The sequence below is a fragment of the Balearica regulorum genome, chromosome 2 (genome assembly GCF_011004875.1).
Source record: "Balearica regulorum gibbericeps isolate bBalReg1 chromosome 2, bBalReg1.pri, whole genome shotgun sequence".
Taxonomy (NCBI): Eukaryota; Metazoa; Chordata; class Aves; order Gruiformes; family Gruidae; genus Balearica; species Balearica regulorum.
In genome coordinates this window covers 43525912-43545149 of record NC_046185.1, presented here as the reverse complement: position 1 = coordinate 43545149, position 19238 = coordinate 43525912, and the positions used below count along the sequence as shown (strand labels likewise).

Below are 19238 nucleotides of genomic sequence, written 5' to 3'. Positions count from 1 at the left end.
TGAACTAGGTATCTAAATCCTTGTTTAAGCATCTAAAAGTATCTTCATTTCCAGAAGAACCCCATCCCACATTCCTCAGGGGAACTTGGTGGTATGGAACACACAAATTCAGGTCTCGTATTCAAGCACTGAGATGTTTTTGGTTTTTTTTTTTCCTAGAGAGTAGAAAATTAATGTATTAGCTTATGTTTAAATAGGAACAATTTACAGTTAAAGCTACGCGGAAAAGATATTAAACTAAACAGGATTTTGATCCTTTCCTTTTGAGTTAAGGAATTTATCAAATCAAGTATCACTTTAAAAAAAAAATCATCATCATAAACAGGCACCACAGACACAGCTGAACTGGATCAGACCAAGCACCCATCTACTATCCTGTCTCCAGCTGCACCTAAAGAGAGATGCTTACAAAACAGTAGAGGAATCAGGCAAGTGCAGAGATACTTCTTCAGAATATTTCCCCAGCCTTCAGGAGCTTAAAAGTTTAGTGATTTTCTCACACACAGTTTGTAACTCTGTATTCAATCCTTGACAAATTTATACATTGAAGAAAAAAAAGGAAAAATCAAACATAGTAGATGATGCACTTGGACTGATTGTCTTTAATAAGATAAAAGTGTTATTCAAAAAATCCTAATAAAGATATCGATTCAATCAACTATTATTTATAAAAAAGTAATTTCACTGACAAAGCAAACGAGGCCATAAAATTGAATGGATCACACAAGTTCTTTGCTATAACACCAAACATGCACAATACTCAGAAAGAAAACAAATCCCATTTTTAAAATGCATATTCACATGACTACTGTCTGTGGCAACAAATGCTTACATGATAAATAATTTTTAAAAATATTCTAAAATGCACGTACTTGCATTTACTCTCATCATTTTTTTGAAGTACATGATCATTTTTGTCAGAGGCTTTAAGACAAACTGATAGATCAAACAGGTATCTTGGGGTACAGGTCAGGTTCTGCAAAGCAGCAGACCTGCCTTAGAGCTCAGCTCGGCTTCAGCCCATTTACCTCCACATTTTTTTCTGGCACACAAGCTGTCAGATTCAGAGCTGACCTAGGCATCTCCTGCTTATTTTGCATCAAATACATCACTATGGTATAGCTGGCAAGTAGTTTTAGATTATCAAACGCTTCCATTAGCTCAGCACCATTTCATAGGAGAAGGCAGGCACCTGAGAATATCTGCCAATAAATACCCTGATTGCTTCTTGCACTTATGGAAGGCAGGGTATACGAGAGGTGCAGGGATAAAGCAAGAGGTAAAAGCACAGCTCTTCTACACCTGCAGACCAGTCTATGCAAGCTTTTCTCAAACCAAGGTCGAACTTCAGCAGCTGAGACAAATGGACCATCTTCAACAAATATGTCTTCAAAACTACAGTTTCTCTAATCACTTTGAGAAGCATTTATAGACACTTTTGTTTAACCCAGTTTCAGAAATATGAAAATAAAGTTAACAATATTCTCTGTTCGCTAAAAATATTCACCCAAGTGTTTAAGTCACTCTTATGGATCATAAATTGGAAAGCACCAAGGAGAGGAGATCCAGTGTCAAGCAGTATTTATTCTTAAACTCACACATTAATAAGGATTTCTTATTTTATTAAAATACTGTATCAACAAAAGAATGGAATGCAATTAACAGCCTGCTAGACAGCATTTCAACTGTCCCCTAGGGAAAGGAAAAAAAGTTATCCTTGAGAAACCAAAAGTCCATACTAATTAACTTATTTTGCACTCAACAGCCAGATTCTAATGCAAAGGAAAAAAAAAAGACAGCTAATGGGAACTACAAACAACCATGGAAATTCTAACAAGTAAGATGGAAAAAAATGGCCCTTCTGTGAAAGATATTTAAAAATTCCAATGAGCAAGTGATTCACATCAGGAAGTCCATAGAATGTCATAAATATTTATATAATATATATAAAGTTGCTTTAAAGAGGTATAATTACTTTTTCAACTTCATACAGCTATTAAAACTTACCAAAACTTTTTTTCAGAAATAAACTGAAATTGTCATTAAGTTTAGGATTAAAAACTTCAGTTTTAGCTACTGCAGCTTCAGAAGGCCATAAAAAAACCTGTAAGCTAAACTAATTTATATTAATACTTCTTTAAAATACAAAGAACAAGCTAATAACATGAACTATTAGGCACTGGAATAAGACTATCAAATTCTGACTGGTGCATTGCAGTTTCTACCTGGGACTTGCAATTCATTTGAAAGATACTTCTACATTCTCCGCCCCTAACTCTCCAGGGTAAAACACGACATGATAGTGTTCTTTGTTACCACAACAAAATTTTTAATGAAATAATATATGGCCAGAGATAATACAATTAATCTGAATGTTACAAGGCATTAATAGTTTCATTGTAGATTCTTCTAATTATATTACAAGTGAACTCAAGACATCTGCTAGTAAGGAAAAATTAGAAAATAAAAAAATGTAATGTTATTAATTTATAATTAATTTAAATTACTAATTTTTTTAAAGTAAGAATTTTTCAGAAATGTTAATGAAAGGTGGCTAGTTATTCCCTAGAAGCACATAAGAATTTAATTCAGTGGGTTATCTTAAGTTACTGATTCAGATATCACAACCATCACAACCAAAGTTGGAAAGTTTTCTGAGTATTCCATTTAAGTAAGTTAGAGGAAAGCCATCTGAGAACAGGTAACAGATGGCATAGTCATTAATTTAACAATGACCCTCATATTTAATAATTCATTAGGTCCCATTTTCCAGACCCTGACCAAAATAATCTTGAGATGCACAAGCAGCTACATTTATCAGCAATTCCTCTGCAATATGTAGTAAGACATGAAGGTAAGATCAGAAAAGCTTCTTCTTAGTAGTAGCATAGGGAGGAATAATATCTAAAGTCTATAAATAAATGACAAAATCATTAACTGTTTGCCATTTTAAAAGATTTTTTATCATAAGTGACAAAAGAGCATGATACATTAATTTCTTTGCTATACATGTTTTTTCTCCTATATAGTACAATGTAATTTGCATCATGTGTTATTATCTCTCCATTGATACTCCTAACAAAGATCTACTAATTGTACATGGAACAGTTCCAAATATACATTTGACAGAAGGTCATTTCCACAGCTCATACTTGATATGGAAATGAAACTACTGAAATTATTTTTGCACATGATTCTACTTGATATCTTATAAAGACATGTAGTCTTCTTATCAATAGTAAACAATACTCTTAAACACTGTTAGACTGTAATTTAGGAACTTTCGTCAATAACAATTTTTATTTTTTTTTTGAGCAAAGCCAGTAGGTTACCAGATGTCCTTGAACGACTTTACCTAATGATAGCATTAACATACCTGTAAGACACTCAGGCTTTACCAGCTTGCTCCAACAGAATCAAACCCAGGTTTGAACTAACAAAGGATTGTATGAACAAAGTAATCTGAGTAAAACACTTCTGGGAAGTCTAGCTGGTGTTATCTTCCCTTGACAACAGTAAGCACTTAAACATTCTTTTAAAATAAAATTACTCAGGCATACACTTTTTGAAATAGGCGTTTCAAAATGTTCATGGTCCCATTTTTAGTTTTTATTACTAGCAACAGATGATCACACTTCCACTTAAGATTATTGTCCAGTCACTCTGCATTTCCAGTTCAGTACATAAACTTACCGGAGTTACATCTACTTAGAGGTCTGGACACTCTTTTTTGCTGTATACTCATAGAGTTCAATAAGTAATTATTTGTGATGGAGAATGTTAAATTCCTTAAAGAATTTTTGTTAGGTTTTTTTTAATAAAAAGGAACACGCCTCATAGCCTAAATGGGTACGCATAGATTCATTATCTGCATAGCATACTCTGTATACTCATCTACTTGGCACAACAATCATTATTTGCAAATTCTGTGTTATAACTGAACAGTATTTTATTCTGAGAGCAGAATTTGCTTTTTTCTGTAAATTGTAACCAACTCTGCTGCATGGTTTAACGTTCTTCCAGCAACATCTGAAAGCGATATTCCACTGCAGCTCACTCAGTGAGTCACTTCAGACAACACTTGCAATCCCTCTGCTGGGCAGCTTCCTACCCGCCTGGAAAACCATCGGTAACCTGGCATGGCTCTGGTCAAGCCACAAACATCTGGTGATTCACAACCTTGCTTTGATTTGTTCTCATGTTTCCCATGCATTCTTAAAACATAAGTTCCAATAGCATTGAACTTAAACAGTGCATGCAGCCTGAACAGTCAACAATTCTTGCCTAAATTCAAAATGTCATTTATAAAAATAACTCACAAAGACTTCAGATCTCTGAGTACAATGCTTGGTACGATTAACAGCTGTCCGCTTCTGTTGCCATCTTTGATCCATACCATTTTACATGCACTACAAACAGCATAATCGAAACTGACTTCTCAAGCAGCTCAACATATGGTATTTCTTCTGAGAAAGTCAAAACTAATGATAAAACAGAATAAGAGTACTTTGTAAGATTCCCACCCATACTTCGCACAGCCCAGATACGCTACCTTCCACAGTTTTAAGATTTTAAGTTCTAATAAATTATTGAGTGGTGAAACAAGAGGTGAAATATTTGCCCTACTATGCTTTATTATAAGGTCTACATTACGATCAAGGAGAATTTAACTATGTAAGTTTTGAATACAAGTAGTGCTGTATTTTCAGGAATAATTTGATTTTATATACGTGCACAACCATAACCATACTACACCTGGCACAATAATATCTGCCCTGTAACAAAAATTAGAGCATGAACAAAGGTCACATACCCACTGCCTCAAGAAAAAAGTATTCAGTTCTGATTAATCAAAAATATTTGCTATTTACTTTCCAGTTCCTCACATGTGTGACTTCACCTGATGTAAGCAGCCTCCAGTAAACTCTCCCAACTGTCTTAAAACAATCTGAACATGGCAAGGCATAAAAACAGGAAGGTCCACCTTGCCCCAACTGTACCTTACTGCCGCAATCCTTGTGCAGGAAACAGTAACTGCAAACAGACTGGACCAAAAAATTGATACAGTTGAAATCTAAGCTGGAAGAAATGAACAAAATGGTTGGTTTTCAACTGGTCAGTTCCCACCTCTGGTCTCCTGGATAGCCACTTGAGCATGAGTTGTGTAGCACAGGATGGAGCAAGAAGGCACCTGTGCAGAGGAGAAGCCAGAACCACCCCTTTCAGCAGCAGCCTACGTCCAGACTGACCTGTCCTGACCATCAGGCACCACAGACTTCTTCCAGACCTCTACAGCATCAACACGCTCTGGTCCTCAGACAGGAATAATACTACCTCTGTTTCACAATGTTTGAATGCTTAAAGATCAGTCAGCTATAAGTAACAACATATTAAGACAAGTTTGACTGACTTCAGATCTTGTGTTTAAAAAAAAAAAAAAAGGAGACAGAAGACTGGTTTTGCTGTCTCAACAAATAAATAGCAATTCCTTTGAGCAAAGGACAGTGATACCCAGAAGGGTTAGCGCCCCCCCCCCCCCCGCCACACACACAAAAAAAAGCAGTATCCTAGGGCACTCCCAAAAGTTGAGAATTCTGTGAGGAAAAAAAATAAAGAGGAATATTTCTTCTACTTTGCTGCCTAAACCAAGTTGCAGTGTCAAAAATTTGAACTTTAGAGAAAAAAAAAGTTTTGTTGTTACAACAAAACTTTGATAGGGTTTTGGTTTTTTTTTTAAACTTCAATTAATAACTTGAGAGCTAGGCCACTCAATCCAGCTCTTGCTTTTAGACATCTTTAGAGTAACTCAAGTTAATATGCAAGTCTATTTACTTATGTATCTCACCACTTTTATGCATTGGATATAATCAGTTGAACTTCAAGCTCTAAGTGGAAATTTAAACATAAAAAGTACATAATTTTCACTATTTACCAGTGAACTCTGATCAGATCCTGTATAAAGTATGCATTTAATTTATTTAAAAATCATTAAAATTACTTTTGTAAGTATCTTATCAGCATATCTAGTATTATCTAAATTTAATTACTAAAACTATCCTATTATCTAACTTTTAAAGGTAGGTTAAAAATATGTCTACTGTGGAGGTTATTGCTTCTTATTAGAATATAGAGGTTAAAAGCTGTGACAAATTGTCCATTTCTACAGACATATATAGTCAGATGGATACAAAGTCACTTCTACACCATTTACAAGAGAGTAATAAAGTATCTGATAAAATACCTCATAATTGATAACAATGAGGCTGACTTCAAATGATCGGACTCTAACACCTCCTGGTGTTTAGCATATTTTTCTGGACAGAATAGCAAATATTTAAATCAGTAGAAAATAATGTAAGCTGTTTTCTATTTCAAAAATCTAAGCTTCCTAAATTTTAGTTTACCTAAAATTAGATACAAAGAAACAAAATAGAGTACAGCACAGTGTATGAACAAAAATACCTGAACACAGTTTGAGATTTGAGTGTTTTCAAATACATTAAAATTAAGTACTACAAAATAACCTTGAAGAAAACCCTGCTAACAGGGTTTCATTAAGTGCATTCACTGCTTTAAGGGAAACTAAACAAAAAGTATTAACTCACTAGTTAGTTGTTAAAAACTATGAAGGTTTTAGAAAGTGTAGATCTATTTCTCACTACCTGCAAGTTCTAACAGATTTTTAATGTCAGGCTTTTTACTGTTTTTTTTTTTCTCTTCACAAATCACTTTATAACCAAACTTCAAAGCCTTCGCACTCTCATATGAGATTTTGCACAAGTTCTTCAAAGTACCTGTTACATTTGACAAAGGAAATAGTCAAGAACAGGTTCGTTAGTGCTTAGTACTGCAGTACAGTCACCCTAGCTCAACAGCAGGCAACAAGACTTCAGAAATTAGTCATGTTGCAGAAGCTGACTTCCTACTGCTTGCCAGCCCCGATAAAAATATATTAACTTTTTCTGTGAATACACTTTCACAGTAATGCACTGGTGATAGTCAAACAGTAAAAAACAACTACATCAGTGCAGAAAGTTTCAATACTTACACAGGAGCACAAATATATCTAAAGCAAGGCAGTGTGAAGGATTTGCATCAAAACTGCATACAGTTAAACCATGCAAAAGCAGGGGGAAAAAAAAAAGGTTGTGTTGTCATACCTAACAGTTTCTTCCAAGACTTGATAAGAGACTTTGCTAAAGATGTAACTTCTTCATCTGTGCTTTGCTTGCGTATCGCATTCACTGACATTCCAATTCTGGTAGACTGCAACAGAAATAAAAATATACACTATAAAAGGTGACATGAAGATAATTTAACAAGTTAACAGATATAAAGTTGTACTTTGACATCGTTTTTTTAAATTATCTTTTTTTCTTTGTTTTAGGTTTTGTTTAATAGGTTTAAGAATATCAGGATGAAAGGCTTCAAGCCTTTACCAAACAAAATTTTAAGAATGTGGACATTTTAAAAAAGGAATACAACAGTATTACCATTTGTCTCCATCACAGAAGTTTGGGGGCAGGGGAGGGAGGGAGGCAGGAGGGTTAAGGGGAGTCAATCAGAAGATTTTTGCTCCCAAACAGTTTCAAAAAGCTCCGTAGAACTACTTCCCTAAATTAAATATGGCATTCAAGACATCTAACAATGTGAAAATCATATATACATCTAAATGTAATATACCATTTTTAGCAAAGGTTCTAGCCTCAAAACCTTATTTTTCTGTGAAGCAATGACTATATGCATATTTTGGCACAATCAGAAGCTTGCCAACTGCTTCAGTGACTTCATACTCTTAGAATGCCCATTTAGTGGCTGCGGAAGAAGCTGTAACATCAGTTGGGAGTGACCACATTTTAGATTCCTGGTACTTTTGGCAATACTGAGATTCTTTAACATCTTTAGCCCAGAGGGTTCTGCTTTTAGATAGAAACACCCCTCTGAGAAGACCATGACAGTGAGAGGCTTGAAGCCTTTGGCACTACTGCCACCTACAGAGCCAAGAGAAGACTCATTTACACTCCACTCCTTTTAAGACTCGGAAGATGAGGACATAAATTTAGCTCAACAGCAACAGAAGTTTCCTTTTAGACTTTTAACTTCTTAATCTAAGAAGCAGAACATTTCCACACTCTTAGTTTCATGAGAGGAGAAAAGTGTTTAACAATACAAACAAGTATTTTATTGTCATTTCATATTTTGATTGATGACTACAATTTTTAAATTGTTCTTAAGATGCTCGGTTTTGTTGCATTTACTATTAACAAGACTCACTAAATACCATTTATTCCACTTACTTTTGCAGTAGATGATTACAAATTTCCTTCTCCTTTAAAGGAAAACTTAAATCTTTGTGGCTCACTAAAAATGGAAATGATTTGTTCCTGTAAATTACTCTTTACAACCCACACAACACTTTTTGGGGCACCATGGATGTGCTAAATGATTGGAAATGTACTGAAATATTCAGTAGCTATTTCAGCAAAAGAAACACATCAAATAAGCTCAGGTCTGAGCATCAGCTCTAAATACATGTTTTGCATTAAAGAAAATAGTTACTCACCTGTAAGTAAAGTGTTTCAAGATGGACCCTGATCACTCAGATTAACAGTACTGGCCAACTCTCTTGACATGTTAAACACATACTCTGGACATTATGTTCAAACAATAAAGAATAACAAGTGCTTGGAACTCCATAAAATACTCATCATATCTGAATGAGAAAAAATATATCTACAAAAAAAAAATAACCCTCCACTGATAACCGGGCAGAACCACGGCCTACTCTCATCAGCAAAAAAGACAGACACCAACTTACACTCTTAATTAGGTAAGTAAAATTCAAAAACTCAAGTAAAACTCAGAATTAATTGGATAAATTAACTTCCTCCTCTGATCACACAAGAGAAACAGATCATGCTGTCTAAACTGCCGGCTTTCTTAAGGCAGTACTCATAGTTCATTTGCCTGCTTTTCCAGAGCACTGGATCTGGCCTCGCTTAAACAGGGGGGAAGGAACGATCAATCAATTTATTTGCCTGCAAACTGACACAGGTAATTCACAAGAGATTAGTGTTACATTCTCAAAACAACTGTGCTTTAATGACAAACCAGCTGTCAGCATTGTGAAATTTCCTCAGCCTATGGAGCTATTCTTGTGAGAGCCATTTTAAGTGGAAAACTCGGGTATTTTTGCCTAGCCCAGTGTTACCTGTGGAACTGCTTTATCTCTGTGCCAGTTTATAAGTGTGCAAATACACAAAAACCTTCCCCATCTTATCCAAAATGTATTTTTAATGGCTTATTCTTCCCCACTTCAAATTCTAGAGCTTTCTGAGAGTGGAGAGGCTCAGAGACAGCTGTTTTCACCCCCGAAGCATTCAAGCTGTAGGCCAAGCAGCCTTCAGTTGGTACGAGCAAACAGTTGGCATAAGTAACCCCTGCCTGAACACAAAACAAAGCATACGGTGGCGGCTGCTCTTTTCTAAACCAGACTGAAGGACAAAATGAAGGGAAAATAGTTGGGGAAGAAAGGGATCCACTGAAGCAAGCAGAACTGTCACCAACTTTAAACTGTAAGAGAGCACGAGGACAGAGAATTGGTGAGCACCTGGAGGAAAGCAGAGCCAAATCAACCCATAAAGAATAACCACCTCCAGGTTATCTGGTCTCCCCAGCTCGCCAAGGAACTGCCAAGAAGTCATTAACAAGGACTGCACATCATAGCCTAGTTCTGCACATGTGTGTGTAATTTCCAGTAAAACCTGTTTGTTAAAATAAAGACCGCCTGTGTCACTGTTTGGCTGCGCACTACCCACAATTAGCACCAGGGACACAATGCCTTTAATACTGTGTAGTGGCTGCTAAACAGATTTGCAATTCTGACCACCGGATAAATCACATGTGAGGAAGGCCACTGGCTCCCTGCCTAGCTAAGCAAGGATCAGCTTGCTTACATAAAACTCATTAGATATGACACAGTTGTATTATTGTCTGTAACCACTTCAGCTTTCTCTGACAAAATTCAGGCAAGATAGACACAAACATAAGCCCAGACTACTGATGTGCACCTTACCATTCCACACATCTGTAAACTGTTCAGATGACCTCGCCAGCTCAGACTGAAGCAACAGTCACATTACAGGAAAAATCATCATTTCTCCTATTACACAGGAATAATGAAACTATCTTATCAGCTAGCAGTGCTTTTCTCAATGTAGCCATCTTTCAAAACTGCTTAAAAATGAGTGTGGAAGTATGTTTTTCACTTGCGTCCCGCATTTCATCAGTTCAAACACATCAATAGATATCTCAATCTACACAGAGGAAGTTAGCACGCCCACCTTCTCATGATCATTGCCCTTCCTGACATTAGCACACTAATGATCCGCTACCAAAGCCACAGGTACAATTACTTTGCATTTCAACTATTGCTTTGAGTCCTTCAGTGCTTAAGCAAATTTGGGAGACTAACAGAAAATTTACAGCAGATTTTACATATTTATAAAACTTTCAACAAAAATAATGTAAATTTGAGTCTGAACATGTTCCTAAATGCAATCTTATGCAGCAGAACTGTTTTGAATATAGCAGTGGATACTTAAGAAAAATTTCTTAACTAAGCTACAGTCCACCTACTACACAAGAGTATGCTAAAATACCTGATCCCTTTAGACATACTGTAACACAGAGAAATCTTCTTTACAAACTCATCTGGTGCCTGCCCGAATACAGATTAAAACCAATCTTTTACTGCAAATATTATTTCACTCTTAAAACAGGCACTTGTTGTATGGATAGGAATAAATAAGCTTCTTTGAAGTAGGATAGAAAACTGGACAGAATTAATATGCAACCCTATACAAATTAAGACAGGGTCACACAAGTGCCCTAAAAGGCAGACAGTTGAGTTTGTTTGTACTTAGCAAGATTAAGAGTCCTCCTCTGTTGATAACATTACTAAGGTTTTCATTGCAACGAAAAAAAAAGTTATCTTCTTGTACATTCTTCAGATCCTCACAGTCTAAGGGTAAAATTGTTCTGCTGTCCTGTGTAAAGCTTCTCCTTCTTGTCTCATTTTTCACACTAAGCAAAACAGGTTTGCATAACAGCATTCATAGAATTTCCAGAGCACTTCAGAGAGATTTTTCATTCCAAAGGCAAAAAAATATTATTACACAAATATACACAAGTATTAAGACCCACACAAAGAACTCAAAAGAATCAGGTTAAGAATCAGAGGGTTTTTCTGGGTTTTGTTGTTGTTTTGGGGCTTGAGAGGTTTTTTTTTTTTCCGGTGCGGTTTTGTTTTGGGGTTTTTTTTAAGGAAGGAGGTTGGATATAGAAGAGAAGGTTGCAGCATTATATCAGCCATGCTCATTCACGCGTGAAGGTGACACTTTCAAATTCCTATTTTCTATCACAAACAGTATTAGTAATAACGTACTAAGCGCATACTGCGAATATACAGGATGCATATGTCAAGTATGACATTGCTACTGACACTTAAGATTTGAACTTTATAGCTAATTCTGTATCTGTGACCATTAATTGTCACTTAGAAAAAAGTTACTTTTCAGTCTCTTCCAATTTAAGCAAGTCAGCTTACACTTAACCTCTGCCATTTGCAAAATTTTCAGATATAGGAAAAATTTAGTTACTTTGGAACAAAAGGTGTTCATTGATGAATTACATGACAAACTCTGAAACTTGACATGCAAATAAAGTTCACTGAGTTACTTTGTGAAAGAATTTATAAATAATATACAAAATACTATGTCAGAGATGTAGATATAAGCAAAATTAGAGACAGCATGCATGCAAGTGAGAGAGACTGTACCATACCATCACTCCTGCCCCTGGGAGTAAAAGGGGAGAGGAGTAGTATTATGATTACCTTAAGAAATACACTACTCAAGAGTTGCAGGCAGGGGAAGGAAATGGTCAAATACAACTTGCCTGAAGGTATGAATTGTGCTTCTCCTCACAATCCCAAACCAGAACTAACTACATAAGAAAAGAAGGTATCAGCTGTAACTGGGTGCATTCTCCTTCAGAAGGAAGGAAACACATCATATTTGTATTAGTAAGAACCTAAGATTATATGTAAGGTAACTTTATAAGCAGCTCTTCCCCTTTGTCCATGACAATATTCACTATTTTCAACTTAAACAGAAAGATAAACTTTAAGAGCTTACTACTGGAAGAAAACACTTAAGATAAGTGCCCTAAATCAAGGTGAAATAAGACTGGTTACCCTGTAATAACATCAATTCTTCCAAGAAGTTTCTACATAGGAATCTACTTTAATAGTGCAATCTTCTTCCAAATTTGTTGGCTTCATCATTATGGAGTTAATATCTGCACCATAACAACAATAAGAAAATCATACCTGCAACAACTCAAGGGTCATGGGAATATTCTTAAGCTCCTTCAATAAATCAAGAGCTCCAGCCTGCAAATGAGAAAAGAAAAAAAAAAAAAAAAGAAAAATGTCAATTTAGTAGCAATCAGGTACTTTAAATAAAGTATCAACAACATACTCTTATCTGCCTTCAAGGTCCCAGACTGGATTCAAACCATCAGTTCCCAATTTATCGACAGAATAACCCTAGAACAAGGAATGTTCTGCTACACAAACACTCAGCATTAACAGGCCTTAACTCAGAAATCAAAGTATTCACTCAAAGAGTAGAGAAGTTTTAACCCATACAATTCAAATTCCAGTTGAAGCATTCTATCAATTACTACTTAAGCAAAACACATCCTCAAGAAAACAGCCTCAAGGGTACTTCACTTAACAGCATCAGAAACAAGCCAGACAACAACAGCAATTTTCAGTTCAGAACAACCTCACCTGTTTTAGCACAAGAACTTGGGAGTTGAGAGACTCTGCATAGTCCATAACTAGTGCATATATATATATATATATATGTAAAACATATATAGCCTACACCAGGTTGGCCAAGCATCTACATGTTCCAAACTAGAAGCCACAGCACATCCTAATGTGCTCTAACATCTGAACTTGTTTATTATTCAGCTGTCATGGGTTTTTCTTTTTTCCTTTTCCCTTGCTAAGATCACAAGGAAAGGTACAAGCTAATACTGTGAAAGAAGCAACTTATCTAGATAAATGAGTCAATTTCAGAGATTGTACTGTTAGGCATTAATAAACTCTATACACAGCTACTCTGACTAACAATTCATTCCTTGGCAACAGTGGCCTTACTTAAAAAGTTTTCATACACGTGAGCTCTGTTATTTACTTCAACTTCTACATGCTTGATGATTTACAACCTCTACTTCAGTAAAGCTCCGCACCATTCGCTTCTTCCTGTGCACAGGGGTTGTCAGACTACAGCAGCGTCCTAAAAGCTGAGACGACTGTGCTGTTATTCAAGCGCCTATGGTTCTGAACCTGAGAGCCATGAACGGCAAGAAGGCAACCACCTTCAGATGTAAGGGGCCACACTACCAGGCTAAGCCCATTATCTTCCCACTTTTTCTTTTCTTTTTTTTTTTTTTTCCTTAAAATAAACCCCACAAAATTTCCATCTTGCAGATCTTAGGAATGCTGATTCTTTTCTCTTTCCTTACCTCTATCTTAACTCATCCTACTTTGTTTAATATGCATCTTGCTTGCTTTTATTTTTAAATTCTCCCTAATCAACTTCTAATAAATATGACACCTGTTGCAAGGAAACTCTTGTAATTTCCTGCTACATCTGCAGGTTTTACAATTTAACTACTAAAGATAGCACATAAAATAACCACCAAGAGGCTGTGGAAGATGAAAGTGGAACTTCTGTGTCACATCCAAACAGGCACAGCTTTGGACGCTTTCAAATGTCTGCTGCAACCTCTGTTTTTTAAACACATCTGACTTGAAAGAAGCCTCTAAAACCAAACATTTCACTATGTCCCAGCTCACATAAACCCAATTCACTTATAAAACTGAAGTTTTACTGTTTTGTCATGATAGCAAAAAGTCTTATTCAGCTTTTGTTCATGATATACAAAACTCCTCCAGTTTTAACCATAGAATTTTAGCAGCAATGATGCAAGACTGGGAAACGTCATGCTGTTTTCAGGTGCTAAATTGACTTTGCATACTAAACCATTTCTTTCTCTAAACAGCCCTAAGTGTGGTTTCTTCTGTGCAAACATAGATCCAAGTAAAGCAAGTTAATTATCTTCGCTACTACAAAACAAAATCAAATTCAAGAAAATTTTCTGAGCCAAAACAAAACGAATGACAAAAGTCAATGTGCCATTTTCAAAAATACAATCCAGCAACATTTACCTCCAAATCAATTAAGTTATTAGCAAACTGTACAGTGTGTGATTTCAAAATAAACACAGGTTATTTAGTCTGCAATTTCAGCATAACAATGATACTGCAATGCAAACTAGCACTCTTTTCACCTCATCTTAGAAATACAGTCTAGCCAAAATTTCTTTGCCTCTGTAAAACCCCTTTCCAATTGTACATGTCAAAACAACTTTAGTATTCCCAGTTTAAACATTTTCTAAAACTAGTAACTTGATACATAGGAGAGTAACAAACCATGGAACAAGTCAAAAACCCCAGGTGCTCTCTACACAGATGTTACCTGTATTTCATGCTGTTTTCTGTACCAAATTACCAAAATTTCTAATGCACTAGTGCTTTCTAAGCCTTCAGTCTTCTCTAACCAGTTGTATTAAGTGTATCAAGAATTAGATGATTTAAAATTAAACTGAGTTTAAACTCACAGCAACTAAACAGTTCTTCATAACTGTTTTTCTTAGCATAAAGTCAAATATCCTCTTTTCCTCGAAACCAGAGTGGAAGTTGCACAGTAAAACTTATAATTCCTGTTTTTCTAATGTAAGGCTTCTCTGTTTAAAACAAAACAAAAACCCTCAGTCATTAAGAACATTATCTTTTAAAGGCATTTCTATAATTTTATATGAAATGAAAGGCAATGCTGTGTTCTACTAGGCTGGCTGGCTTCCAGTTTACCTCATCACTTGAAATAACAGAAGTTAGCTTCATACAGATTTAGTAGCTTACTCCTCTCAGCTTCTCTAAGTTGATCAGATCATAGCACCAGACTGATGTTCTATAGTCATATTTAAATCTATGCTTCAGGTGATAGAAAATGGAGTACATTTCTGAAGACAGCAGAGCTATACAGTCATCCTGTTTCTACTTAAGGGAGCAAATATTTAACAACACGGACAATTTCACATTTTCTTCTCTAAGCTTACTCAACTGTTCTTGATTTTTTTAATCCATGGGTGCAACCTTATTTTTCATACCTATTCATTACAGCAGCTTAATAGAAGTGTACTTACGTACAACAAAGGCTATGAGGAAGGCACTACATGTGTTTTGATCCAACCACAGTTATTCTAAAGGAGTAATATCTATTTCGAACATGCAACCAATATTTGAGGTAACAGCAGAAATATGTATCTCACAGTGTATTAAATACAGCACTGCATTAAAACAAAAGAACTGCATATATCACTTCACTAAAATAGTTATGAAATCTGCACAGCTACAATTAAATCCTTAGTTGAGGCAAATCACCAAGAGTCTGACTCAGGAAGGGTGTCTGCACGGCCTGCCTTTTCAAGTCATCAAAAGAAATGCCAAACAGCACTTTGCCACAAGTCACAGCGTCACCTTCTGTGTGAGAGATGAAGCATCTCTTGCCATCTGAGTCCTGACAACTTCAAAGTGGAAAAAGTATCAAAGCTGTTTTTTTTTCCCCCCCTTTACTGATGGGTTTCAACAAATCATTCTCATTCAAAGACATACACCAAATACCTGTTCTTGAGTGAAAACGGAGAAAGGAATACAAGAGATTGCCAGGAGCATCGTTATCCAGTGGGTGCTTATGTAAGAATGCGTTTCTCAAGTCAGCTTCATCGTTGTGAGACAATGAAGTACCTCTTCACAGAAATTATCTTAGTAATTTTGCTCAAGTTAGCATTTTAACTGCAGGGCAGGATTGGGTAGGAAATCACACTGTGCAATTAAAGAAATACCTCATCCATGACAAAGACTAGTAAGAAAAACACAAAGTCCTCCCCTATCATAAAACTAGGGGCTTTTATCACAGTACACACACGTGCTTTGGATAAACTGTCAGATCTCCGCTATCGGCCACAAAGGCAGCTCAAGCCCTCAGCCTTAGAAGCTTTTTGAGACGGCATCTAACAACAGAGCACTTGTGTGCAGTAACGAGCTGGAACGAACGACCTCTGTTCAACAAAGTACAAAAGCGCAACTGCTTCTGGTGCTGCCCACGCTCTCGCTCCTGGGACAGGGGCGAAGATGAAGACCTGGGCGCTGGCTCCAGCCGGGCACAGCCTGGCCCAGCTGTGTGTGCTGCGTTTGGCCGCATCAGGTCCGTGCTGACCCCGGCTCTGACACCGCACCGCTCCCTGGAGCTTTGAAAGTTAATTAGGTTACACACGCTACAGCGTGAATGTGTCTCCCCAGCTGCTGCTAGGAATTACATCCAAACTCCTAAGCCTCCCAGATCACAGAGAAACACACTGTGGTCACCAGGAGCATCTCCGGGATTGCTGCAGTGATGCTCCTCAGAGTCAACAGTCGTTCCCATATCACCTGGGAGTTGCCATTTTCTTCCTATCAATCATCAGAAGTCTTCCAAATAAAACTGAATTGACTGTACTTTATCATTCTCATTACCACAGTATTTAAACATTTCACAGTCCGTATGTTTTCACCCTTTCACCACCTCATAGGAAAGAGCCACTACTTCAATTTTAGAGTCAGGACAGTGAATTATTTTGTGCTGAAAAGCATGGGGAAATAGAAATAAAGAGGGAGGGGACAAAAAGGGGAAAAAAAATCAAATGAATAAACGTTGGTTGTAAAAAACTCTTTCCACTAGACAAGGCTCCAGTCTCCACACTGTATCGTTAGAGGGTTCAAAAGTATCAGAGCTAAACCATACAATATTATTGAACATCAAGGATTTTGAAACACAGTGAAGCATGACCTGTGGGTACTTGCAATGAATTTGTTTGGATTCTGAATGAAGAAAATTTCACTGGTTTAATGCAATCAGTATTTCTATAAAAATTCAAATCTTATTAAAAAAATGTTGTTTGTAATTTCTATTATCTTAAACACCAAGAAAAAAAAAAAAAAGACTTCTGTGAACTGAAATTCCACACCACCCAGTTCTGAACTATCACCAACACTGAGCATTTAATGCACTATCATAACACAGAGAAAAACCCCTTAACTTTATGTACTAAAATAGTAGCTTGCAGGAAGAGCAGCAATCACAAATACACAAATTACAAGAGAATAAAAATGTACCCACCTGATAAAGAAGTAGTAAACAGAGTTTACAATTTACTTGTATGCTATTTTATGTGTAGCCATACCCAGGTATTTGGCTGTTGCTGCACACTCTGATTTTACTTATTTTGATGTTTTTGTATGGGTAAGTATAGATGTTGCATGTTATTTAAGTAAGTTCTATATCAAGGGCATACGTGAGAATAACACTTAAACTAAGTTAACTGAATTGTACCTAACTATATCCTACCTCCATTCTGAGGCAGAAGTTATTCCCTGAATTAATAAACACAGTTAAAGTGATACTCATACTTTGTTTCAAGTTAAAAGAAGAAAAAAAAAAAAAAAAAGTGGCTCACATCCTCCACCTGTTTCAGAAGTTTGCCCACACACCTCTGGCCACCCTGCTGAAGCAGAATTAGAGTTCTTCGCTCATATTTTAGTTTGCACGCCCCACGTAAAACTCTAATCTTCACACGTGAAAGGGAAAACCAGCTATCTAAAGGAGAACCACCCCTGCGGGCACCCTCCTCCAGCTGACGGGGCTTCCCGCATCGCTTCAGCTCTCGAGCGAGGCCCATATCGCGACTGTAATGAATGGGAAGCGGAGGGGGAAACGCCGTTCGGAGCCAGGGTCCGGTGCCCGGGCAGGAACCTCCCCATGGCTCGAAGCCGCGCTGGAGCGGGCGGAGGCGCCGCTCCCTACCCGCCGCCGGCCGGCGCTGCGGAGGGCGGCCGGGGCGATCCGCCGGGGAGGGCCGGCTGTCAGGGCCAGAGCCCCCCCACCCCCCGCAGCGGGCGGGCCGCGCCGGCCGGCGGCTCCACGCCGTCTCGCTGCGGGGCGGGGCGGTGCGGTGCGGGGGGAGCCGCCGTACCCGCCAACCGCGCGGGGCAGCGAGGAAGCCGCCGAGGCCGCCAGGCAGCGGGGGGAGAGACAGAGAGACGCGGGTGAAGAGCCCCAGGCGCAGGGCGGTGGGAAGGGGGACGCCCCCGGGCCCGCTAAGAGGAGGGAGCGCGGGGCCGGCCGGGGCCCGCGGTGGTTCGGCTCGGTTCGGCTCCGCGCCGCCGAGCCGCCTCCCGTCCCGTCCCGCCCCCGCTCACCGCGTTTTTCTTCTGCACCATCTTGTCCATCTTCTTGGCGATGCGGATGATCTCGTCCTCCGTGGTCATGGCTGCGGCGGCCCGAGCGGGGCCCGGCGCGGCGCGTGGGAGCTGAAGCCCGCGGAGCAGCCCCCCCGTACCCTGCCCTGCCCTCCCCTCGGGGCGCGGAAAGCTCCCGGGGCCGCCGCCGAGCTCTGCGGGCAGGAGCGGGGGGCAGGCCGCGGCGCAGCGCCCCGACCCAGCAGCCAGAGCGGCGGCGCCAGGCAGCGCGCGTCGAGCGCCGGCCACAAGAGCCAGGCAGCGCTGCGGCAGGCCGAGACCATTGGCGCGGGGGCGGGGCTGCACGGCAGTGGGAGCCCTGGGCGCCCAGCGGGGGGGGGGGGGTGAAGGCTGCGTGGGTGAGTCTTGCACACACGCACCCCCACACCCCCAAAAATATGCACGAAACTCAACAGAAGTACAATTAAATGGTTTGACGTCTTACACTGTATCACCCGCTCACAGCTCGTTAGCGTGCTGGGCTGTTCACACACGCGCGATGCACTGCAAAACATGGCACCGGGAATTCGTTCCCTATTTTCAAGGTCTTCTTCAGCGGTCAGAAGGCTCAGAATTACAGCAGACCCTTGATTTTGTTAGCTTGAAAGGGGTGGAAAATCCCCACTTCCCTGTAACCGAGAAGTTGTGGAGTTTGGTGGTTTTTTTAAAAGTCTATCCCTAAAGAGTTATTTTTGTATAAAATGGAGTGAGGATTTCAAATCGCAATTTTAGAGTAAATTCAGGATTTACAAGTTTAGAGTTAGTC

General features: G+C 38.6%; 1 protein-coding gene across 2 annotated transcripts in view; it reads right to left on the bottom strand.

The window, feature by feature from the left end:
• Positions 1-18717, bottom strand: part of TCEA1 (transcription elongation factor A1) — a 28064-nt gene extending 9347 nt beyond the window's left edge. The window contains exons 1-3 of one of the 2 annotated variants that reach the window (XM_075744088.1): positions 18434-18717; positions 12392-12454; positions 7161-7266 (exon numbers count right to left, since the gene is read on the bottom strand). In XM_075744088.1, the coding sequence (XP_075600203.1) occupies positions 7161-7266; positions 12392-12454; positions 18434-18502 (238 nt within the window). In that variant the 5' untranslated portion in view covers positions 18503-18717. The remainder of the gene's footprint in view (positions 1-7160; positions 7267-12391; positions 12455-18433) is intronic. The other variant, XM_075744087.1, reaches the window with a different exon arrangement.
• Between the last annotated feature and the right edge of the window lie 521 nt (positions 18718-19238).